This window comes from Fusarium subglutinans (genome assembly GCF_013396075.1).
Source record: "Fusarium subglutinans strain NRRL 66333 chromosome Unknown NRRL66333_c0000016, whole genome shotgun sequence".
Taxonomy (NCBI): domain Eukaryota; kingdom Fungi; phylum Ascomycota; class Sordariomycetes; order Hypocreales; family Nectriaceae; genus Fusarium; species Fusarium subglutinans.
In genome coordinates, this window is record NW_023502079.1 from 21049 (window position 1) to 46005 (window position 24957).

Below are 24957 nucleotides of genomic sequence, written 5' to 3' on the forward strand. Positions count from 1 at the left end.
TCTTACATTTATTGCTCCCCGAGGCCATCCAGAGAATAAGGTATCTTGCGGTGGCTGGCAGTCAAAAGAAGCGATTAGTGTGCATTCTAAACGTAGTACAACAAATCTACCTCGAATTGAATCCTCTTCATACCTCCCCATAGGAAAACACATCCTTAAGCATTAAACGCTACTGAATGATACATGACTTGATTATGGGCGTCGTCCTCCCCTTGCTTTGCTTGCTCGCTTGTCAGGTCTGTTCCTTCGTCGCCATGCAGTCCCAGAAATGCCACAACGCCAACTCCTATACAAGAAAAGTATATAAATTCCACCTGCTCACGGCGCCATCTGTGCAAGTACGTCGTTAAACCTTCACCCCAAGATTTTGCAGCCGCTCGCAAGACGGCATTGTGTATGTCTGTGCGAGTGCCATCTTGTCAGGGTCCTGGTAGAACCAGCCCTGAGCAGCATCTCTCAATCTCCGTTGGTATATCAGCTCGTTCTCACACTCGTTCTTGAGGTGTCTCAAAAGCTGATGTTCAGCTGTACGGTCGAGCTTGTTGAGCTTCTTTTCAGAATACTGGGCAACTTCGTCGGGGTTAACGTAGTAGTTGACGTTGAGATTCGGTGTCGTGCGCTGCTCTGTATACGGGTGCAGAGGATTGTCGTAGACCATGCGAGGCCCTGATGCCGATGTTGTTGAAGACTCGCCGGAGAAGAAGGATGTGATGATGGGTAGGATGAAGAACAAGATGATGGGCAGTAGGCCCAGGAACGTTTGAAAAGCGTTTCCTTCGTTCTGTCGACCACCTTCGGCTTCTCGGGGTCGCGTTCTCGGCCTAGCTCCGCCAAACTGATGAACCCTGATTCCAGGACCTCCTCCAAAGTTGAAAACAAACTGAGGACCTGTGTCAAAGGCTGCAACATTAGTACGAGTCTCATTTTGCTTGTCAATTCTGCTCACCTCCGAATGGACCACCACCGCCAAAGCCGCCTCCGCCAAAGAAACGGGCAAACATCTCCTCCGGAGTCAAATCATCCTGGAACATCGGGCCACCTCTACCCATTCCACCACCACCAGCTCGTTGGTTGAAGAAAGGATTATTCGCCTGGGCGCTGGCGAATCGACTATCAGGATCTGTGCCGAACTTATCAAACTTTTCCCTCTTCTCTTTATCGCCTAGAATTCCAAAAGCTCTGCTGACCATCTTGAAGGCTTCGTCTGCGTGAGGGTGTCCATTCTTGTCGGGATGGGTCAGAAGCGACAGCTTCCGATAAGCCTTCTTGATCTCAGCCTCGGTACATGTGTCCTTGACGCTCGAAAGATTTAGAATGTCATAAAACGCAGTGGCCTCGCATCTTCGGATACGAATGACCGCTGCCTCTTGGTCGGGGGTGAAAGATCGTCCCTGGTTACCCTGCTTATGATCGCGAGATCGAGCCGAGCCACCCGTATCAGCTCCGGAAGCGGTTGCGCTGGGCATCGAAATTTTAGTTGTTGGAGGTCGCTAGGTTTCTGTAGGAGTTGCGAGGTACGAATCGTGGGTCGTACACTGTGGTGTTGAAGATCAAATAGGATTTAGGTTTGGCCGTCGAGAATGCGGGAAGAGGGAAAGTGGCTTCTTTGGAAGAGAACAATGGCACAGAAAAGGGCGTCGTCGAAGAGGCGAACGCCGTATTGGTCGGGTTTGTGCTATTTACGACCGAATCGCATGAGGAATATGAAGCAATCGAAGCGTTGTTGATATGGTGATGCAAAGGGGATGCCAGAAATCTGGTGTTTTCCGACCGGGCAATCCCTAGTTGGTCTTTGGGGAACGCCCACTCTCACCATTGCGTCCGTCGCAAAGTCTCGACTCCACGTGATACCCCACCACTCAATGCCACTCTTACCAATCAGCTTACCCTGTATCACTTACACGACTACCACTTACTTCAATCCAATATTAGTACCTACGATATCTTGATGCAATCTGAAGGTCTATCAGGGTTATTATACGTTGCTTTGCTTATTTAATATCTTCGATAGCCCAATATTAAGACTTCCATAAGGCAGTGTTAGATATGAAGTCACTTGAAGCCTTGGCCTTTGTGTAGATAACTCAGGTCGCCAGAGCCAACCATTTTATTATAAAGAGCACATAGCCAGTGAAAACTGTAGTACGGATACAAGGTAGGTACTAATCTTGAGTAGTCTTTTGGTCACAGTGATGTAAATGTGTTCTCATGGTCATCACAACAATATAGATTTGACATCCCACAGTCTTAAGGGCTGTATATAAAACAAGAAACGTTGATTTATACTCAAGAAACTATTTACGTCGAGTAAGTATTTACAATAATCAGACCTCACGAGTCACCTCGTTCTCTTCCTCTTCCCTAAGTCAAACCATGCCCACGACATCGCTTAAGCACCGATGAATTGCTTGATCTGAGGAAGAACCTTCTTGTAAGCAGTACCAGTAGTAGGCTCCATGCTGAACATGTAGTCACCCCACCAAGGGCCAGCAGCCCAGTACAACCAACCAGTCCAGACATCAGAGTTGTCAAGCAAGTGCTGCAACTCACCCTTGAGCGCAGCAATGCACTGGGAATTAGCTCCACCAGCAGTCTCACCAAGAATACCCTTCTTCTTGTTGGCCTTGAGCCACTGGGTGGCAGCCTTGAGGCGCTCAGCACCAATGGTAGAGCTAACGCAAGTCTCAGAGGTACCAGAGGAGTCGGAATCGAGGTATTGGTGCATCTCGTAGATGATCTTGTTCTGAGGGTCCTTGAGATCCTTCATAGCAGCGCCGTTGCCGCTGGAAACCCAGCTCCAGGCTCCAGTGTAGGCGTTACCCTCGACAAAGATGTACTGGGAGGTTGCGCCGGCCTTGCGAATGGCGTCGACGGCAGCTTGGTTGAGAGCAGCAACGACAGAGTTGTCCATGTCGTGGTACTCGTTGTTAGTGTCGAAGATGACGAGCTTGTTGTTGGCGAAGCGCTTGGCTACCTTCTGCCACCAGACGCTAAAGTCAGAGCTCTTGATGATGTTGCCGTTGAAGCGGCCATAGTTGTGAGGATCAATAACGGCATAGTGGCCCCTGGGTGTGTCAGTGGAGTTGTGTGAATATGGGAGAGGTAATCACTGACTTGCTGGTGATGTGGTTGACAGTGTCCTGGAGACCCTTGAAGTAGGCCTCATCGATGGCACCGGTGATACCACTGGGAGTCACTCGCTCCATGCGGAAGCCCACACGGAAGGTGTTCATACCAGTGCTAGCGAGGGTCTACCATAGTCAGTACGACGGACAAGATATAAGTCAAGATACTTACATCAATTGAGCTCGTGGTAGGCCAGATGTAGTCCTTGTTGAGCGTTCCAGGGAGGTTACCCTCACCGAACTCACCACCAGACTCATTGGAACCAGTGAAGAGGAACTTGCCCTTGGCCCTCGTAGTGTGAGGAGCAGCCAGAGCAAGGGAAGCGCCAGCACTTGCGAGAAGGAAATCTGTGAACCGCATGTTTGCTAGAAGGAGTGGATATTCGTTTCTTGTTTCAAATGATTGTAAGAGGATCGATCAACGAGCCATGGAGAGCAGAGCCAAGAAATACAGGAAACATGGACGAGTATATATACACATTCAGCTTCGGCCCAACTTGCGGTACTACGCATAGCTCCCTTCGTAGCATGTTCATTAAGTCGGGATGTGACAAGGGCGAACCCAGACTGACTATTGATCCTCCGTGAGCCCATATAGGAATAGACTCGGTCGACTTGCACGTTTCAATAGTTTCTCCAGAACATGACCCAGTTTGGTGGTAACTGATTTGCCGGTGCTCCCTGTTTGTTTGGATGAAACAGGAGCTAGCCCCCCTGATATTTCACTAACACGCCGTGTTGCCGGTACTGAACATTTTGAAGCAAGGAAAGTTGAGATGATATTCGTGGAGTAGAGTTGTATAGTATCCCTTGGCTGACATTTCAAGACTAGGTACCCAATGACAGAAACTTTAATACTCTATCAAGGCCACTTGACTCGTTTCTGGAAAAAGATACTTCTTTTTTCTTGTAGTCCTCCTAATAAGGAGTAGAACTCATCAATGACGCAACTTGTCGTACAATGATTAAAATGATCAACTCTTGTTGAAACAAGCATTTTTATCTCGTTGGTGGGATTCTTTCTCCGTTTGCAATGCCCATATTAAACCTCAGGTGAGAGAAGCACAGAGGTGCCGGTAGCCGTTGTGTGCTGGGGTAGTCACGTGCTGCAAGTCTCGGACTAACCGGTCGGAAAAAACAACCCCCGGCTTGCTCCGTCGCATTGAAGCTTGGTGATGCCGGCCTGAAATTTCGAGGGAACGACATGTGCCAGCGATAATGCACGCGACACGGGTTCTTCTTAAGCGATCAGTGTGGAAGGGTATGCCAATATCCATGCTGTGATGTTGTTGGGTGCTAATACTGCTGATAGGGCCGCACTTGGTACCGTGAGCCGACGACCGATTCGATTACTTTGACCGTTCTAACATGCGATAGCCTACCCATTGTATGGCCCAAGTCTTCCAGCGATAAGGTGCCTCCTGTGCGAACACAGGCTCGATCAGCTACGATTCTGCCCAACTTTGTCGGTCTCAAGTTCGAGGTGCACAATGGAAAGGATTACCATGAGGTGACCATTACAGAAGATATGGTTGGACACAAGCTTGGCGAATTCTCACCGTAAGTCTCGGTCTAAGCCGACAGATGGATATATTCTGACTGATTATAGAACACGAAAGCCTAATATTTGGGATAAGAGGTAGAATATCAAATAGGGATTGGAATCTGGGTATACCCATGTACAAAAGACTACATGTAACATCACTAGAGCAATGATTTCAACGAAGGGATCCATTCGCATATTCAGGCGATCTATTGTAACCAGCTATGACTTTCCTGGTTTTCATATTTGATATCATGTACGGACCCAAATCCTTCCGTGAACGCCGAACCGTAACGCCTTGCAGTCATGTAACCAAATCCGTTCTCAGCGGTAGAACTCGCTACGCTTGACGTTGACACCGTACTCTCCAACAGCCATACCAAGATCCTCCATAGTCAGGACAGTCCTATTCTGGCTGCCGCCCTGTCCACCACCTCCATAGCCCGGTCGCTGGATGCCCAGCGGTGCGCCCTTAGCTTGATCCTTGCTTCCGGGCTGACCAGTTGGTTGACCAGGGATAGGGAATCCGGCAGCTGCACCAAGAGACCCCATAGGATTGTTGGTGTTTGAAGATGCGCGGATTCTGCTGTACTGGTATGCATCTGCGGCGATGTCCGCGATGAACTTCTGGGTTGCTAGGGCGAGGAGTCGCGCGAGGCGAGGATCGGTCTGAGGAGGTGGTGGAAGACCGGCTTTGGTCATGTAATAGTGTGTGACTGCGTCGGGAATCTAGAGAGCGTTAGATGAGTTGAATCAGGAGCCTCTGGTGCGTACAATAGGCGCATAGTCATCCATCTTGTTCAGGAACTCTCGTAGTGAGACATCCTTGTGAGTTGGTAATCGAGGATCGGGAATCGCTGGAGCGGGCGCTTCATCAGCGAGTGCCTCTGGCGCAGGAGGGGTCTGCTCTGGCTTTTCGGGCGCATCACTAGCCATATTGAAAGATTTGATGATGCGATGTGGATTAAGATGTTGAAGATGAAGTCAAAGTGGTTGATGCTCGACGCGTTAAGAGAGATAATCACGTGATTCGATGTCATGGTCTAGGTAATGTAGTTAATCCATTGTTGGGCTTGCATGAGCCGCACAATGCCAAGAAGCTTACAGGGACTAATGAAAGCCAACCAGGCACAATCAAATAAGCATAAACCAGCATTCGTAGTTTCGCATGTTGTATTTCCCTGCCTTATTATTCATATGCCTCTTCGTTTCCTCATTGTATGGTGCCTTGAGCTCATTACAAATGAGATAAATAGCAGCATTCAACGCAAATAGACTACACTCTATTTTGACTTGGTACAGCACTGAATTCAACCATCCCTTTTCCCCAAAATCTCCAAGCCAAACGGCGACGCCATTGTAATTACCGCCTTTGTTGACCTCCCAAACCAACGCCGTGCATGCATCTCCAGAAGCCGGAGTTGTCGTGACCAAAACTGTGGTCTTGTCTTGCCTTGCCTATTGGCTACTTCATCGTTACAGTGTCAAAACGTATAAGACGTGTTTTGAAAGCTTGATGCTCTCTTTCGTACAGGTATCTTGGTGTCTTGCTGATCGCTTAGACAGGGAGCTTGAACTTCTTGCCCTTCATGACCTTGGTGTAGTAGATGTAGAAGAAGTCGCTGTACAGAACGGTCTGGACGATACCAGCAACGATAGCGATAGTGTCGACCTTGTGGTTAGTCTCGGCGAAGTATCGGTAGATCCAGTTGGGGATGTAAAGAGCGCGGTAGCTGCCGAGAGCGAAGAGATAGTGGGTGGTGATAGTCTCGGCCTCGCCGGTGCGCTGAAGCATGAAGAGCTGGGGGAGAATAGCCACAGACTCGAGCCAGATGGAGAAGGCCCACAGAATCTCCGAGATGGTGTAATGATAGGGGAAGACGATGGCGAGAACAGCAGCTCCCGCAAGAAGGTACTGGACTCGGAAGGTGTCGACATTAGGATCGTTGGTAGGCTTGTAGGCGTTGGTCATGAGGTAGATGATGTAACCTTGGGAGCCAAGGAACATGATCTTGAAGATGAAGTTGTAGATGCTATCGGTTTTGAAGAGGTCTGAAGCAGGTTAGATAGAATGCGCTTCTGGGGTCTGCTAACGGGAGTCGTACCAAGATAACGGGTAATGTAGACGAGCATGTAGAGTGTCTGCGACTTGAAGGAGATACCCGAGCAGCTCTGAAGTCGATTAGTATTGCTGATCCACAGCGTCTGACAAGGGAGGACCAACGTTGAGCTGCACCATCTTGTGAAGCAAGATGAAAATGGAGCCGAGATGCGAGAAATCCGCTGTGCTACAAGTCAGCAAATAGCTCAACGAAGCCGTCGATTCCGCATTGTCGAAAACGTACCAAGGACTCGGAACACGTTCAAAGGCATGATTGTGGTGGTGTTGTCGCAAAGCTGAGATAGGAAGCTTGAACAAGTTGAGAGATAGCTGCTGGAAGCGCAGCGGGTGGGAAGCGAGCGACAACCTGTCAAAGGCGGGCGAGTACGGATACAATTGAGGATCGTTCGGGACGAGGGTTGGATGGTGATGGCTCGAGGGATTGACAAGGGGAGCTTGGGAGAATCATGAATCTTGAAACTGAGCTTTGGCTGAAAAAGGACACGACGCGATTGCAAGCTCATTGGGCCATCCAGCTACGTAATGTCTCGTATGTGTCAGGTTGAGCGCCACATTATTCTAGCCACACTAACTACCTAGTAGGTAGGGAGGGAAGAAAACTCGGGACCTCGATCCTAAATGACAAAAAGGCTTGTAACTTTGCATTATTTTAGTATAAGTTGAGAATAAATTTAGAATGCCTTTTGCTGAGTTTATTTTGACGCCCTACATCAAAGTCTGATGCAAGGCCACAGCTCAGGGGTGTGTGGCTGATATCATGAAGTTGTAAGTGAATCAACGACAATTTATGTCACATATTGGAGCACATATATCACATCACGATGGCTTCGCTTGTTTTTATGTACGGTTGCAGTATATTTACTAAAACTAACCGCAGGTTTTTTCTGTTGTTTTATGATGTTGCAGAACACGCAAGATGATCGAGGGCGCAGGTGCCGTTCGCCATCCAAGCAAAATAAATCCAGCAAACAAATATGCCTGGCCAATGGTAATCCTTTGGCAGGAACAGACAGTCCTTGTATCCCAATAACAATAATATCGATACTTCATTCTGGTGCAAATCAAATCGCAATCGGCAACCCATGAACTTCGTCCACCATCCATCCCCTAACTTCAACTGCAACCAATTGTTACAGCTAGGAAGTGCTCAGGATAGAGGCAGGAAACACGAGCTCTATCATAACATAATGTTGACTCTATAGTAATCATCATGCCCAAATCTCAGCTTTCACAGGCCCAAGATACATACCCCTATGAAAAACCGTGCCGTAAGGTATATCAAAGACCATGCACTGTCAGGACAGTTGAGAGTCGTCTAACCCTATCCCCCAAGAGACATGCCCAATATCCACTGGGTAAGGCCAATTGGCAGCTTGCTTTTTTCTTTTTCTTTTTTCTTTCCGATTTGGTTTAAAGACTGATTCAGTCTTGTCTTTCTCGAGCCACTTCAAGTTACCTGGCGAGAGGCATCTGAGGTGTGAACAAGGGGCAGGGCGGTACTTGGAATGTTCGAAGGACGCCAGATCATACTGCTCTCTGCTTTTTGGTTGCCCTAAGAGAGAGCTATGAAATTCCTCAAGCGCCAAAGGTAGCTTGAGAAGCGGCTCAAGTGAAAGACCACAATTGATGCTTGTAGAGCAAACCGCAACAACTCATCGGAACCAAGTCTTGCTATATCCAACATGAGTGATCATATGAGATATTCATGACCAAGAACATTGCAAACTCACTCACAGCTCACAGGTCTGCCACTCTCTGAAAGTGACACAAGTCCCTGGAGCTGAGGTGAATTAACGGCAGCGGCTATGAAAGCCAGTCTGGGGGTATCAGAAAGAAACGTAAGAACTGATGACGCCGCTGAACCGTTTCCGTGTTGTTGTTTTCTTGGTAACCCCCTGGGGGCTATTGCTTTTTTTTATCTTTTTATTGTTTTTTTGGTAGTCGTTGGAACAACACCAGGATCCTCTTAATTTAACCCGGCCCTCGAGAGGGCTAGATCACTACTCAGTTGGGTCTCTTGGTGATGTCCTGTGCCAATCCTCTTAGTCTTTGTTGGAGTGTCGGTCATGATAATGGATCAAATGCTCAACAGCTGTATTCTCACGCAAGGCCCCAAACACTGTCGAAAACCGTTTTCAGCTCTCGAAGTATTGAGCAGCCAAGCGGATATCAGCAGATAGCATTGACCGAACTGCCAGCCCCGACAAGAGTCAAAGTATCAGTTGTAGCAATGCAGCAAGCAGTGCCTGGTACGTCCACTCTCAGCCGTCACCGTCTCTTCAAAGGCTACCAATCACCTGGTGGGAGACACTTGGAAGAGTTGGTGAAAAACCTTCTCCGTGCTCTGCCCCTCGAGTAGATACCGGCCTACCGCTCGTGAGTTTTGGCTAGGTCACCTCGAGTTGACTTGAGCTGTGCGACTTTTGTTTCTGCCAAGAGCAATACTCCTGACAGAACAGTAGAAGATTGGCTGGCTGCTTTGCTCTTGTGTTTTCTCTTTTTTTTCTGGTTTTCTCTCTTTTCGTTTTCGTTTTCATTTTTTCTCCCTCGGTGTCTCTTTTACGTCCAGATGAGTGCGAATATGGAATCCTGATCCATGATGCCTCATAGGACCAAAGACGTTCGCATATGGAACCTGGTAAGTAGACTAACATGAGGGAGGATGATTAATTGACGGTGTCCGTGTACGGTACCATCTGTCGTTTGCTGGCGTACCATGGCGTGGTTCGTCAACCCGCTGGGATACCGTCCCTGCCGATAGAAGGCGTCTGAAGCATAAAAGATTCTCTGAAAGAAATTTGATGCGGCCCGGTCCTCTCAAAGGGGGGATAGCTTATGCAGATGTGCCAAGACGGATGAGTCGTGCCTTATGACAAGAGTGGTGAATAGATTAGAGTCGCAGCATGCGTCTCGTATGTGGGATCATGTTACATAAATGTTGAAATGAATTAATGTGTATGAATGAATGAATGAATGAAAAAGAAAGAAAGAAAGGAAGGAAGGAAGGAAGAAAGCCGATAACATGATATCAAAACTCGCATGAGGAGAAGAAAAGAATCATGTCCCAAGTGAGAGGATCTCGTCTCTATATAGACAAATGATAGTCTCCTTAACTCAAACCCAGGGTAGAAACCCTTGGGCTACGTGTCCAAACACTCGTTGTTTTGAATTTCGAAGCTTGCATCGTGAGTTTTGAGGTAGTCACGTAATGTGAGTGTCAGGGACTTACACCGAGAAAGCATAACCATCAAGTAGATCACAAGTCCGTGAAAGTTTATGAACTCCCGAGCTTCGGCATCGAAACCGGGAGCGTGAAGTTTGATGGCAACGTATATGCACCACCCAAGCTCGTAATAAAAGCCGTATCTGTTGTATTAAGCGCTTCTAAGGGAAATAAACTTTCTTTATATCTCAAAGAGCCGCGTATGTACCGAGATCGGAGCGTTGTCCCGTAGAAGCTTTGAAGACCTTTCTGTAAAGTTGAGGAGTAAGTTTCTAGAAAACAAGCTGTATCGAGAGAGAACGGACAAATCTCTGGCAAAGTTCAAGCAGAGTAACATGATTCCTCTTCTTATTCCACTCGGTTTGAGGTATACACCCTGAAGCTAATACGGATAGAGCTCGCTTATACGAAAGCGAGAGCGAATCCTGAGCACGAAAGTATGTCTTTTGATCCAGTAGACTTAGCTCATACCTATGAGGTATCGAAGTGTCTATCTTATACAGCACGCACATCTATAAGACAAGACCTTGACGGTAATTTCTTGCGTCTCAAAAACACTTATTATTAAAATATCATTTTTCCAGAACAATCTACAAACATGTATTCATAGCAAGCTAAGTTCGAAAATGACCCCAACAGGTGATCATGGCATAACATTACCCCTCCAAGATCGTACAAGTATATCCATGAGGCGCAACCGGAACCACAAGTTATGATGGCCATTGAGAACTCAAGAGAAACAAAAAAATCAAGCCATGGACATATCAGCACCTTGATAGTTTGCTGGAGGCATAGAGGCGTCACAGTTTTGTTCACTTCAAGAAGCCAGAGTCATGATGATGAATCTATCATGACCTCGTGCCGTATAAATAACGGAGAAATTCTGGTTTGGCTTCATCACACTACTGATTTTTGTAGGGCCTCCATAACATAGATATCTCCAGAGCGTAGTGGTTCTCAATGATTCATCGGTCTATGACTGTACTGGATAAAATGGCTTGAAGTAATTCAAGCGGGTGACGGCGAGATACGGTTACCTTATCACAAATAAAAGCTTAGTAGATTAGTTGCTACGGACAACCCATGAGGAGGTAATCGCTTATCTCAAGACTTTAGCGTTATTTAGATACACTGAAAACACTTGCAGCTAACATGGCTTCAATTACGAGCCGAGTGATTGAAATAATACGAAGTGTCAAGTCTCGGTGATGGATTCAAGGGCTCAGCTCTGAGGCACTGGCTGGGCTGGTTGAGTAAAGCAAGTCGATACCGTCGCCTATTGACTTTGCAAGAACTAAACACAGATATCAAGACCACAGAATTATTGTAATTGATTAATCGATTACCGTGTCTTATACTTGAAGTCATGTTTACAGTTGACCTTGACAGGACTTCCAGGGCTGTTGTAACGACACACAGGAGACACTTGTTTTGAACATGAAACATTCGAGGGCCAAATCAAATGATGCAATACTTGAAACCAATATTTGGCGGGGAAAAAAGAAGTTATATTCGAGTTGCATTAACATGCCTGCAGGTTGCCCTGATGGTCGACACAGGAACAACGACACCACAGATCAAACAACACGAAATGAAAGCAGACAGTGGACAACTCATTATCTCTTGCTATTATACATTGCTTGCTGTTCAGACATCCAAAAGATTATCGGTGTTCACATATATTTCTTTCACGACCGCCCTGGTCTCATAGGTTGGAACAAAGACAATGGCAATCTTCTCCCAGGCAGCTTTGTCAAGATTTATATGTTCGGCTCCCTTTGAACTCGATTGAACGAACATCTATTGATGCCTTGGAAGTTCATTGTATGATCAACAATCAAGCATAATGTTCATTCCCGAACTTCATATGACCATATATGCAACATGCTACAGATAAGTTGGTATTACCTCAACCATACTCGCTCACTGCAACTCAACCACGCAATATTCCAGAAGTCGTCGACAATAACTTAGATGCTTTCCAGTCCGCGAAACTTGCATCCAGGCACAGAAACAATAATTCACCTCTTGGATAAGGAGCCCATCAGAATGTTTACCCTCAACTGCATTCCCCCCGAGGACCCCCCTGGAGGAGCACCGGTACCCATTCTGTGGAAATGTCACAGATGCGAGCAGGTATACAGGCTCTCCGTCACAAGCCGCTGTATTAAGTGTCCTTCATACAACAGTAACCCCCCTTACAAGTACCTGTCAGGCAAAAGCTTAGACGGCAGACCGACCAGAAAGTATCAACAGTCTCCCCTCTCAAACAGCAATAGTCCAGATAGCATGTATACCACAGAGAAGTCTCCCCCAAGCCGTGAATGCTCAAAACGACCATCCCTAGAGCTTTACAACTACGACTACGAGTTCTGGGGTCAATACAACGACTGGAAGCGCTTTCGCTCAGAGTATGAAGCTCGGCCTGAGAGATGGGAGAGCCGCATCAAGCGCAGCTTCGATGGCATGGATAGCGTACAGCGTCGAGCAAAGAGATACAAATTTGAAGTCGAATCACGCACCCATCTTACGGAGGAAAGGCTGGAGCGCATGCTTGAAAGGAAGCAGAACTGCGAGCTAGACTGCGACTATCCCAGCCAGTGCCACAGTGAGCGCTATGAAGCACTTATGAAGAGTCCTCAGAAGGTCATCGGAGGCAAATTCCACCTGACATTTTATGACGAGGATGATGAAAAAGCAGGTAAGCTGCCCCTTTGTGAGCTTTTTCCACAGTTCGACCAGGGAATGACAGCTCCTGAAGACGTTGAGGACGATGAGGATGAGATATTGGCGGCGTACAGGAGGGATATTGATACTTGGTATGCTTCAACTATGGCGAGTCGAGCTAAAGAAAACAAGGAAAACGTTGAGGGATGATGAATAGAAGAGAAATGATTTGATGTTAATCAGGGTACCGGAATAAACTGGTCTAAAGCTCTACTAGAATATACCAAACTTACCCAAGTCTTTTCGTCACTGAGAATCAAGGCCCCGAGATCTCTTAGCTCCCCTTGGCTGGCATGAAAGAGATATTCAGGGAATACAAGAGAATGAATGGGATAGCAAAAATCATGGGTGCAATAGCGACTGTTTTGAGTAAGCGGACTTAATAGGTAGACATCATTTGAACGGACGTGATAGCTTCGTTAATCCACATTCCTGACGCAAACAGATCATAACAAACCACACTCGTTTTAACATTGAACGTCCGATGACTAACCAGGAACTCGTATTTCCGTGTCTACCTAATCCAGTCCATCAGCACAGCGGTTCCGTGTCGCATCTCATACCAGACCAGACCAGACACCAAGGTGAAAACACAACTGTTGTACACAGCTCGCGCAAGTCAAACAGCACAGTGGCGTTCCGTCATAACGTGAACCCTCTTGTCATCGGGTACCGGCTTCTAGATCCGACCCGAGAGCTCGTCGTGTGCTTAGTGAAAGCGCAGGCGCCCTCAGCTATCCAAGCTGTGGTCGTGCGGACGTCCGCTACATCTCGACGCGACGCCGCCATCGAATTCGAATTCAAACATTTCTGCATTACCATCCCATATACCGGTTACCGCAAGTCCCATAGAATAAAAGCAAAATAGAGCCTAAAACGATGCGTCTTTAGCCTTCAAGTGCCTTGGCCTTCTTCTTCTGCTCGACCTTGAGCAGCAGGGCGCGGTTGATGTGTGGCAGGACACCACCATAGGCGATTGTCGCACGAATCAGAGTGTCGAGTTCTTCGTCACCACGAATGGCAAGCTGGAGGTGGCGGGGCGTGATACGCTTCACCTTGAGATCCTTTGCAGCGTTCTGTGTAGAAATGTTAGCGTTAATTCCAGGCAACAATGACTCATATACTTACGCCTGCCAACTCGAGGACTTCGGCAGTCAGGTACTCCAGAACAGCTGTAACGTACACGGCAGCCTTGGCTCCCACACGCATCTTCTGCTGGGTGTTCTGCTTGAGGAAACGCTTGACACGGCCACAGGGGAACTGGAAAATACCACGTTAGTACGAGTTCGAATGAAGCCAGCAATCCTTGATAGAAATGTTTCCCGAGCCGTCTTTGTTTTGCGCATTCCGTCATGTCCCGTTTCATCCCCAACATGCATACAAATAACGTCGACAGCGGCCCCAGAATATCGGTGAACAGTTGCCGAACCGTCGCATCAGCTCAAACGCGCGGCGAGGGCCAAATGCAAAATGCGCTGTCAATTTGAAGAGATTTTCTTGTCGTGCGGAGATGCTCGACGCGTCGGGAACGGATCGTGAAACTTGAAATATGTGGGATGCGGGACATGGGATGTGCGCAAATCGGTCGACAAAGCAAGCCTATCCCCCTCTTCTACCTCTCAAGTTGAAACTCACCTGAAGACCAGCACGAGCAGAGTGGCTCTGCTGCTTCTTGGTGCCCTCAGCAGCGCTCGTCTTGCCGCCGGAGCTCTTTCCGCCAGAAGACTTGCCCTTTCCACCAGGCATTGTCGATGTGATCGCGTAAAAAAAAGTCGTAAGATAAAAGTATGAAAAATTTGGGGATGAATCAATACGGGTTCGAACGCGGTAGCCGATCGGTCGAAATGGCGATTGATGTTGTTGATGTGAAAAACGCGGGATCGAGAGTTCGTAGTGGCAGAAATTTAGCGGGCTGCGGTGCGGTGCTGCTGATGTTGTTTCTTCAGGCAGGCTCTGGCGAAGGGCGAGCTTGCGTGAGATGCGGTGCGGGATTGGATGGTACAGAGGTACATGCCTCAGGTAGCTTCTGCCCGCTGCTGGAAGCTTAATTGCTCATTACACTTGCCGATGAAGAGGCGCTTCTCATTGGCTGAGTGACCCGAGATAAACCCGGCCATCAAGCTGGGCCAGCAAAGGCTGTGTGAGAAGAGGTCCTTGGTTAGGGATCACCAAAACAGGAGTTATGGTGCTGCAAAGCCCTCAAAAAGGGTAAATATAGATTGAGGAAAGGTAGCATGTTCAAGAAAGACTTCTTTCAAGCTCCTAGAGGTGTTGGCGGAGGAGCTGTGTTGATACTTACTTGGCTCATCTCATCTTTGTTTGCTGTCATGCTTGGAACGGGTTGCCGCATAATCACAGCTGTGTCTCACCCGGAGATTGTTGAATGCCATAAAGATGATACACCATGTACTTGCATAGCTGCTGGTACAGAGGCGGTATCTTTTCAGTTTTTGGCAAGTCAGGGCATCTTGTTAGACACTTGATGAGAAGTCGTTGTGTATTGAACAGTTGAAACTCAGGCTCGGTTTGGAGTTGATCATGTCCCGCTGTGGCTGAAGTGTGGCTGTTGTTCCTCTTGTTAACCGAGCATTTACCTGACTTACAACTACCGAACCTTCCAAACAAGACATATCGATCGTCCCAACCTAGAAATCATTCACCAAGGTGACATAGTTTTAGAGTAGATCTGGTAGCCGGTTTAGGAGAATCAGCTTGCCAAAAATACTTTCATCTCGTGGCGATATGGATAAAGCCCACTACGGAGTATCTGACCAGTTCTTCCGCACCCGTCGAAGGCATCAAGTCTTTCTGTACTTACGGCTTTGGTAACACCTTAACTATGCTCGATGTGAATCACAATCGAAACACTTCTCCAAAATAGGTACTCGAATCTTGATTACAATGACTAGTTCGTTTCGCATTGGTTCTCGTTGCTGCTTCCCTTCCCAGTCTGCAAAAGGCCTTCGCCACGAACGCGCTTTCCATATTCAAAAGCGGGCGGAAGGATATCCTTCCTTCCTCCGTTATCAACAAAACATCCTCCATTATCAACAAAACACTTGATGATATTTCCTCAACTCCAGCTTGCGAACTTTCATCACTGCACGTCACCAAGCTCCCAATTCACTCTTCAATAACGCGAGGAAGCAAGAAGCCCTTACATGTTCAGCATGGCCACTGCTACAAGGGTTCACCATTTACCACCAGAGACCTCGGCAATGTAATTTCGTTTCTTCCACAATCTGATATCAAGAACCTGCGATTCGTCGACCACAGGTTTTCATCATTAGCCTCACGACAACTATTTCAACGCACTCGATTACTCGCCCGAGCTAAAGACAACAACGACCCTCAACGTTTTATACAGCTCGCTAAGTCTGAGTTGAGTGGATTTATCCGCGAAGTCCGCTGTGATGTTTCCAGCATAGTATACAATGGATTTTACTATATGGAGAAAGACCAGTTCGAGTTCCTTCCTGTCTTCTGGGATGCATTGCCCCTTCTAGCTCGCTTTCGAAACATCCAGACTCTGCATCTGTGTTTTGACGCCAGCTTCACATTGCGGGATTTTAAAGAAGGTTCCAACCAGTTCAGGAGTAGGGTGTTGAAAAGTGTTTTTCGCATTTTGATGGGAACATTCACCAAGGAAGTGTCAACACCCATCGACACACTTTCCGGCGCAACAATCGAGATCCCTCATCAGGGCACCCCGTCATCTCCGATTACTCTATCTACTCTCATAATCTCCAATTTGGGAGATTTCCATGATCCGGAGCTCACGAACATGCCCGAATTCAATACAGCCATGGGAAATATCAAGGCCTTGAGGCTTGACGTAGCGCAGCACAAAGAAAGGTGGGGAGGAGGGAGATTCTCAGAGACAACTGAGATCCCAAATCAATGTCGGGAGATGTTCACTCAACTGCCTCTCACCTGGCTTTCCTCGACGGTCACTGCCAACCTACAGGTCCTCTCGCTACATTACCAGTCATACTGGGGCTGGTTCCCCAACATTGATATACGTCTTATCGGTAGCGGGAATGGAATGCCCAAGCTCAGAAGCCTTGCTTTGGGGCGCTTCGTCTTCAGCCATCAACTTGAAGTAGACTGGATTACTTCTTTGGATCTTGAGGAGCTTTCCCTCGAAGACTGTGCGGTCCTAGCACGACACGTTGGCCATCCGACCACGCAGGAGGGCTTCTGGACTGATGGCCACGAGTTACCCGCAACAACCAAAATTGGTGGACAGGTGGAGAGGATTTATTTATGGTGGCATGAAATCATTTGGCAAATTCGCAGCTCTATGCTGAACCTGAAGCGATTTGTCACTTCTTACCAACCGGACCTTCATGACCATTTCCTCCGTTTTTGCGAAGTCAACCCCTTTCTAGGTTCCGGGCACTCCCTAGACGACAAGGCGGATCACACTAGAGGCCTCTGGCGAGAATTCAAAGACCTCAGCAAAAATAACTGCTTGCCTTGGAATACGGCGTTTCAGCACTTTACATGTGTCACGTCGCCCAAACTATGCCTCGAATCAGACGTGTTTCTTTTGTCCCATTCCGATCGTTCTACGAGCTTTATTACACGTTCGTCCGATCAAAAGTATATTTCTCACGATCCCACATACATGGAGCAGGCATCATATCATCGGGATCTTTATGACGTCGAAGTTGACCCGGAAATCGGTAACATGAACAAATTGGCGAAGATCGAGATTGTCATACTACATTCTATGTTGTCCAAGAGAAGAAAAAAGGAGCATATGGGTGCTGAAGAGTTGAGGCTGTCCCCGAAAATGGGGCTCCATGATACAAATGAATACGTGGAAGGTGTACTACACCCTCTACTTACATATGAAGAGCTAATTCTTCTCGGGCTCATATTGCGTCTTTCAGACGGCGACTGAAACCCGGCATTATATTTCTTTAGCAGACACACATATGAAACGAAAAGTGTAAGCCCAGCTGGTAGCCAAGTAAGGGAACTCTTATGTCGTTGGTCTGTGTTACCACTGATCTGTCTTTAGTGATGATTGAAATGGGCACATGCAGGCCAGGGCGTGGATGAAGACAAAATTAAGGGGTGAAGCCAGTCAACACACATGTCGGATACCTATTATTCAGGACTTCATCAGCCGAGTATGGTTTTCGATTGTATCTGATGCACCAGTCACTCTTTGTAATTAGGTTGACCTCCAGTGAAGGATGTCATGAAAACGCCCAAGCTTGTTTTTGTGAGGGGGGGGTTTTATCTTTACAGTATTGGAGACATACATGTGCCGGAGGGTATCATGTTAGAATTTCTATCTCAAATGTGTTCTATAGATCTGCCCAGAATGTTGACATCAAAACTCGAAGCAGAACGCTGATCCCGAACACAATTCGCTTTTGCCTGCTGTGTGGCGTCTCTTGAACAGGATGAAGCAATTAAAATAACACCCAGCCAAGACCAAAGCGGCTGCGATTGATCAGCATGTTAATTCAAGGCCGGTATTTTATGATTCTAGTCCACAGACTGTAAACGAATTTATGAGAGCAAGAGTGTCTTGAAGGAGGTATGAAGGGAATGTATGGAACGCACTTGAACACTTCCACATTGCACTCTAGAGGAGAGAAATAAACCAGGGAATTATCGCCCCGACAATATTTAGTTTTGCATAATATTTTATAGATAGCAGTGCAGAACTTGACTATCTATTCCGCTACGAGGGTTACATAGTGTCTGTCACCAGGAAGCGAGAGATACCTACCAACGAGACGGTCCAGTCCCTTGAGAAAAGGTGAGCATCCGACTCCTAACTCATTCACGGCATTGTATTGCATTCGCCAACGGACTTATATTTCGAATCTAAAGTTTCAGGCTCTCGTGGTAGGGCCGGTGTCAACTCGGCCGGAACACACAACGCCCCTTAAAGAACAGAAGATGTATTACATATTGAACTAGAGCCCCAGTGAGCTTTCTACAATTCCGGCAAAAATGTTCTTCTGATAAGTAGCGGAATTTCTCACAAATCCCCATTATGGGATGTTTGCCTATTCAACCTACGTATCAAGGAATGCCAGTCTCATCCTCTCCATCAGTCTGTTGTCGAAGAAGGATGGATGACTGAGATAGAGAGGGAGAAGAGGGAGAATAAAGGAGGAAAAACAAAAAGGAATAATAATGACTTTTTCTCCACATAATCATCCTAAATTTCTGACTCTTTGTGCATCTATGTTTCGCTGGAAGTAGAAGACTTGACGATAAAATCGTGTCGAAATATCACCGAGGTTGTTGACACTGGCTAAGGCTATTTGGGGTCATTCGATACATTGGAGAACAAGGCAATATGGAAGTCTGTAAAGTTTCAGTTGATTTTTTTGCTAATTTCGCTAAAGGAATACAAATTCCAGTAGAAGGTGATTTGATCACTGCATCTTAAAGCTAAGTTACGAGTCATCTGAATTCATCAACTTTGATGGCGACCCTCACGTATCCATTGCCATTCCATCCCACATCACGAGAATTTGGATGAAAGAAAGACAACTGATTTCTTGCCATATCACTTTGGGTACATGGTCGGCTCCTGGGGTTGCCGTTCGGCCCAGTGTCCAGTCTTTACGAAATCCGATTCGGGATGAGCTCCAAGATGGTCGACATGTCGACCCATGCATAGACCTTGCCTCCGAGGAGACGCTTGGGGGCATAGCTACGAGAAAGCTACAGTCGGTTGTAGGCGTTAAGGCGACTGATAACATTCTTGAGCCAATGTTCGGCTCATAGCTGGTGCTCATCTTAGCCCTCTCGGTGCAGAAGAGCTTGTGACATGTGTCACGGAATTTATCGCTGAAGAGCTGGCGTGGAATATAATCAATAAGGACCGCAGATACTTATGTCTTCTTCAAGTTACCCTAGCAGTCAACCCGTCCAGGGCGAAGACAGAGCCCAAGCGACCTGGCTTACATCCCAAAAGAAACACGACGAGTGCTGCATGAAGACATGTAGGTCTTGAAAGCATCTTCGCAACTCAGCCGATCAGCAAACATGACTCCTGACATTCAAACAATTTTAATTGAGCTCGAACGCATCAAGGACGATATGATGCTTGCAAGTAAATATGCATATCTTGGTGACATCTTGGCGGCCGCTGTGGCATATCAAGTGTTAGGACGGAGATGGGCACAACGATAAGATGAGGGAAATTGAACGAAAGAGACTGTAAACTCAGGGCAATAAGCACCTCGGGGTCCTTTCTAAAGTTCAGTAAGAATCTAAATGCTGACGACCTGATTAGGGGTGACAGTGAGGATGATCAACATGCAAGCTTCTGATCATACCCTGAAGTCCCGAAAAGTCCAGTCTAAAGATCTCCTCGTATACTAAGTTAATCTTAAATTCCTTAAATTACCCAAGCCTTTTTGTTTTTAGACTGGAGGTCCCTAAGTTTTCTTACCTCCCTTCGGCATTTAAACACTTGACAACATTGTCGAACCCATGGATTTGCTCGTAGCTCAAGCATCGTAACTCACTTTGCATATTTAAAGTAAAAAGAGGATTCCGATGTCCGTTCAGATCTCATTACATGAACTTAAGCATGAACAATGTCTTTAGATAATAGTAAGAATAAGGGCGACAACACACAGACAGCAGGTAATTTTATAAACACTCCAGATATCAAAAACCGCTCCTATCCTATCTAACGCGTTCCAACCATAACAAGTGATCAGTATTTATAATGCGAAGCATCAAAGGATTAAAGAAACCAAGATGGTGAAATAGAAGTCAAAGCAATTGATGGGCGACACGCAGACGTCAGGGAGCAAGAAAGCTTTAGACGCCCAGCTCAGGTGCCAAAAATAACTAATATACTAGGTCTCTGCTAGGTTTACCTAAATTCACCCTAAGTCTTTTTGTCACTTAGGATATACGGAGTAGGTCCCAAGTTTTCTTACTTACCCTTGGCAACGTCGCTTGACGAGATCCGGGAATAGCTCCGTAGTATCAGCGAAAAGAGGCGAGTTGAGAGCTGAGTCTGAGTGGTCAGTGGTGAGTAGGCGAGTCGAGCTGCATGCTGCAGCTGCAGCCGTAGCTGCGGGCAAGAGGCGAGGGCGGAGGCCTGCATATTGAATGCCGATAGAATGGCACTTTGGGAATGATTTCCACGGTATTGTAGATCTAGCGTCAGATCCTGTGTCGCGTTGGTGCCTGACCTTACCTCTCATTCACCCAGTTCTTTAGCTCGTCTCTGCCCATCCGCGCTGAGGCAGTGGCAAGTGTCATTGTGGCGATATCATGGAAGAAAGCCGTGAGGCTCATCTCATGGCGAAAAGGGAAATGGGGCGTTGCAGCGGCTGACGCCGATCCCTCACTAGGCTTGACTGATGAAACATTCACTTCTGGTTGGTGACTGTAAACATGGGATCAAGACATCAATCAATCCTGAACCTGCTGGAGGTCTTGGGGCATGAGACATCACAACGTCGTAACTGGGCCAACTTGCAATCTGTGGGTGTAGCCAAAGACGTCTCATGACCGACCGTATTTACTCTTGTGCATCATGTTTCAACGAGACACGTGCTCTTACAAAGTGGTGGGCAACAAAAAGGTTGGACAGCCAGAATCATGAATTCAAAACGGGGTAGATAGACAAGAATCAAGCTTCATCTACAAGAATATTGCACATCTTATGCCACATGGATATCATATATGCTTAGATCGGTTCACAAAGGATGCCGCCGCGTATTTGCGCGGACAGACCAACAGAGAACAGACCCGGGGGAAAGATCCGTCTGCCGGAGCTTCTAGAGCATTTTCACGAGGGTTCGTTCATCTTAAAAAAAGAGAGTTCAGGGGTGTCGACTGTCGGCCGCGTGATCTATGAGCCGCCATCTCCGGGGGACTGGACAACCGAGCGACGGCGAGATGAGGCTAAGCTGGGATGCCTTGGGAAGAAAAAGACCCTCTGTTTTTTTTGTGTAGGGGACAGCGGCGAGGCGAAATAGGATGCGCTAGTAAGGCTTCTCGAATTTGACAGGCGAGCAAGAGAAAGGAGATGAGGGGCCAAGCAATGAATACATACCGTCTGAAGTGACATGCTTTGTTGACCACTCGTTGCTTGAAGATGAGGTAGGTCTGCGACATACACGAGCTTCATTTGAAGTGTGATCCACCCGAGTTCGATATAAACGATACGACAGACCAATACAAAAGGCAAACTCAACTCAACTGGAAAAAAGGTCTGAGAACAAGCTCGTGTCGTTGTCCTCTTGCTCTTGGTCAGAGACTCAGCCCCTCCAGCTAATCAACGCTCAATTTCCAGGGACCCGGGTCCCCTCGCTCGTCTCTCCTGTACCGTAACTTACCAGGGCTTACGGACATGGGACACGAACGACGACCCAAAGACTGGGGAGTCCCCTGAGATCAGGCTGGACCCCTGATATCGGCCCAGGTGGGCGGGTTAGGATGACCCTGGCTTCGTCATGGGCATTGGGAACGAACAAAGAGGGGCAGAGTTTTGGAAAAGGGAAGAAGCACTGTAGAAGTAAAAGGGGGTTCAGGAAATATTATCACCTCTCTTCAGTTTGTTCGTCGTGAAAGAATGGGCTTGGGTCTTGGGTCTTGTGTCTTGCGGGCAATGACGTGTATAAAATGGGAATTGTGAGGATTGGCGTCTCCTAGGTGATGCATGTTTTCTTTTCCCTATTTCTCCTCTCTCCATGCACTTCTTGTTTTTGTCAAAAGTTTAATATTCATTAGAAAGTCTTACATACTTTTTGTACTCCACTACTTGATTGGCTTCCCGTCCGACGGGCCGCTCGCATGTACCGCCATAGACGAGGAGACAGAGAGTCCTGCTAAGGTAGTTAATGTGAAAGTAAAAAAAAGCAGTTTGGTCCTGCAGTAGAGAGATGGTCAAGTGCTGTTATGCATACGCTCGGGTAAAAGGTAAAAAGTTATGGACATTTAATGGCCAAAGTGTCTGTCAACAAACAAGCGGTAGACCGATAGCGCGTACTAATGAAAAAGCAGGGCAGCACATAGACAGGGTCAAGAAAAGAGCCGCAGCAGCATCATTGCACGTGGCTTTGACGATGAAGAAAAACCTAGAATAGAGTAGTCGAATTTCCGCATGAACATGCCATTCTAATTGAGGCATCTCAAATCTCCCTTGGCAACCCCTGGAACCACGGTGCAAGCAAGTCGAGAGAGGGAGGGAGACATGCCATGTCACCTCGTCTTTGTCTCTTGTGTCTTGTCTGTCTGTCTGTCTCTTGTGTGATGGGGAGTAACTTGACTGTGTGAGGGAGGTGATTACGCTGCATGAGCTAGGTAGCTAACGTTAGGTTAGCATCATCCGGGGAGCTTCACTGAGCAAGCCGGCCGGGTGTGTCATAAAGGGGAGCTAAAGATACGACGCGAGATGGAGGATGGAGCAGAATCATTACAAGATGAGACGCCAGTTAGATACGATACCCAGCCAAGATTTTCCGCTGGTAATGACTGACTATCGATCTGCGGGACTGTCTGTGACTGTCTCGTCTCTGTGAGTGAGTGTTACAGTTGGATGCCTCACTGACAATGACAATCTCATCTCGACTCTTGTCTCCCACCATTGCATTGCATCCCCTATTTATTTCCCTTGGGTAATCAAAGTATTGGAACAGTGCTACCCAACAAGCTGAAAGGATCAGAGGTTGTACGTCACGGCCAACCTTATCCGTACCATATCCTATCCATCCTATGCTGAACTGTGACCCCAACTGAGTCAATTGCAGGCTCATGCATCACATCGAGTCAGGTCTTGACTGAGAGTCATTTGCTACCCAATCTGAACTGGTAAAGAAATGCGACACGCAGGCTTGAGCTTGCAACCTATACGTGCAGTAGTATACCTCTAAAGAATTAGCTGGTGTTACCTGGCGATGCACGTAATACCAGATCTGAATGCATAGGTAGCGGAAAGGTATGCACAACATAAAAGTCGCTCCAGCATTTTTGCTAGACATAATAAACATCCAATCCATATGTACCTCTCTTGTCGATGTCCACAGACACAACGCAAAACTCCCATCACAATTGGGCGTGTCCAATAACATGCGCTCCACTGACCCTGAGCTAAGAGATACCGGTGTCGGGATGACGTTGCTCGCACTGTTGGAACATCTGCCACAGTTGGACTTCCAGGGATAGAGCATCTGATTTGCTTCTCTACAACCATCACGAGGTGTCATTCTGCAGCCTTTCCACAAAAGCATCAGCATCAAACATCCAATACCGTCAGCCTCTTGTACTCTGAGCTTTTCAAGAGGCTGACTGCCTTTCTCAAATCAATACCAACCTACGGAGTAGTTAAAGTGGTGGCTTGACGAAAGCCGGCCAGCCTCCCCTCGTCCCGGGCTCAATCACTTAATTTTTTTTTTTTTTTTCACAAAGCCCCCACCATAAGCTAAGAATTTAGAAGTGCATTTCGATCTAACTTAGAGTAAGTGTAGCAGGGAAAAAAAGAAAGGCTAATATTAGACACGGTACTGTTAGAACGTAGCAAGGCTTTCATTAACGGTTAAGTTAACCGGTATTGCTAGCGAATTAGATACTAAATAAGTTCGAGTCTTTTGGATGAATGATACCCGACGATGAATAAATGGATTGGAACAATGGAATGGTAAATCTCAAGGGCCACCTCATGCATGCCCGGGGTCCCAGAACAACCCCTTGATGAGCATCTCAGGGGACGGGCATGCTGGGGTTCCACAGTGGACTTCTGACAGCTGGAGAATAATTGAACTGCGCTGAAAACCCCACCAATTTGCGCCGGGCTTGGGGTGTTCAGTTCTCCTCAGGTGGCTCATCACAGTGTAGGCACTGTCCTAACGACGCCGCCCCATCCCACCTCGTTCGTTCATATTGGAGGTCAGTCATGGATCCCCAGGAGGGCAAAGAGGAAGAAAAAAATAAGGGCCCCCTCCACGGGTGCTGGTGCTGCTGTGACTGGTAACTAAAACTAAAGAATCAGGACAGAACCTGAAGGGAAGGGAAACTATTCGCCGTCCGCTGTCACCTACCCAACCACATCCACCCGACACCTAATTAATCCCCTTCTCAATCAATCAATCCTCTCTCTTTCTTTGGTTACAACACCCCCGTCTCCCGTCTCCCGTCCGCCGTTTTCCCGTTCCAGATCATCCATCCATCACTGAGAACGTCCCGGACATTTTGCTAACTGGGACTTGTTCCA

At 47.2% G+C, this 24957-nt stretch overlaps 8 protein-coding genes across 8 annotated transcripts; 3 read left to right on the forward strand and 5 right to left on the reverse strand.

The window, feature by feature from the left end:
- Nucleotides 1–346: 346 nt before the first annotated feature.
- FSUBG_1831 (uncharacterized protein) lies at nucleotides 347–1466 on the reverse strand (the record flags this gene model as incomplete). Its single annotated transcript, XM_036679539.1, has 2 exons — nucleotides 347–900; nucleotides 947–1466. The coding sequence occupies 2 exons, from the start codon at nucleotides 1464–1466 to the stop codon at nucleotides 347–349; spliced, it is 1074 nt and encodes a 357-aa protein (XP_036542474.1).
- Nucleotides 1467–2389: 923 nt separating this feature from the next.
- FSUBG_1832 (endoglucanase 3 precursor) lies at nucleotides 2390–3486 on the reverse strand (the record flags this gene model as incomplete). The annotated part of the gene is made up of 3 exons (XM_036679540.1): nucleotides 2390–3065; nucleotides 3115–3251; nucleotides 3298–3486. 3 exons carry the CDS (start codon nucleotides 3484–3486, stop codon nucleotides 2390–2392), a joined length of 1002 nt encoding a protein of 333 aa, XP_036542475.1.
- Nucleotides 3487–4343: 857 nt separating this feature from the next.
- Nucleotides 4344–4768, forward strand: FSUBG_1833 (ribosomal S19 mitochondrial; the record flags this gene model as incomplete). The annotated part of the gene is made up of 4 exons (XM_036679541.1): nucleotides 4344–4386; nucleotides 4438–4453; nucleotides 4503–4685; nucleotides 4735–4768. 4 exons carry the CDS (start codon nucleotides 4344–4346, stop codon nucleotides 4766–4768), a joined length of 276 nt encoding a protein of 91 aa, XP_036542476.1.
- A 224-nt stretch (nucleotides 4769–4992) lies between these two features.
- FSUBG_1834 (transcription initiation factor TFIID) lies at nucleotides 4993–5604 on the reverse strand (the record flags this gene model as incomplete). The annotated part of the gene is made up of 2 exons (XM_036679542.1): nucleotides 4993–5397; nucleotides 5443–5604. 2 exons carry the CDS (start codon nucleotides 5602–5604, stop codon nucleotides 4993–4995), a joined length of 567 nt encoding a protein of 188 aa, XP_036542477.1.
- A 622-nt stretch (nucleotides 5605–6226) lies between these two features.
- On the reverse strand, nucleotides 6227–7041 carry FSUBG_1835 (ER lumen retaining receptor; the record flags this gene model as incomplete). Its single annotated transcript, XM_036679543.1, has 4 exons — nucleotides 6227–6720; nucleotides 6774–6840; nucleotides 6893–6951; nucleotides 7014–7041. 4 exons carry the CDS (start codon nucleotides 7039–7041, stop codon nucleotides 6227–6229), a joined length of 648 nt encoding a protein of 215 aa, XP_036542478.1.
- Nucleotides 7042–12062: 5021 nt separating this feature from the next.
- On the forward strand, nucleotides 12063–12890 carry FSUBG_1836 (uncharacterized protein; the record flags this gene model as incomplete). Its single annotated transcript, XM_036679544.1, has 1 exon — nucleotides 12063–12890. One exon carries the CDS (start codon nucleotides 12063–12065, stop codon nucleotides 12888–12890), a length of 828 nt encoding a protein of 275 aa, XP_036542479.1.
- Nucleotides 12891–13627: 737 nt separating this feature from the next.
- On the reverse strand, nucleotides 13628–14486 carry FSUBG_1837 (histone H2A; the record flags this gene model as incomplete). The annotated part of the gene is made up of 3 exons (XM_036679545.1): nucleotides 13628–13816; nucleotides 13869–14000; nucleotides 14376–14486. 3 exons carry the CDS (start codon nucleotides 14484–14486, stop codon nucleotides 13628–13630), a joined length of 432 nt encoding a protein of 143 aa, XP_036542480.1.
- A 996-nt stretch (nucleotides 14487–15482) lies between these two features.
- FSUBG_1838 (f-box domain protein) lies at nucleotides 15483–17649 on the forward strand (the record flags this gene model as incomplete). Its single annotated transcript, XM_036679546.1, has 3 exons — nucleotides 15483–15565; nucleotides 15622–15648; nucleotides 15690–17649. 3 exons carry the CDS (start codon nucleotides 15483–15485, stop codon nucleotides 17647–17649), a joined length of 2070 nt encoding a protein of 689 aa, XP_036542481.1.
- Nucleotides 17650–24957: the final 7308 nt, after the last annotated feature.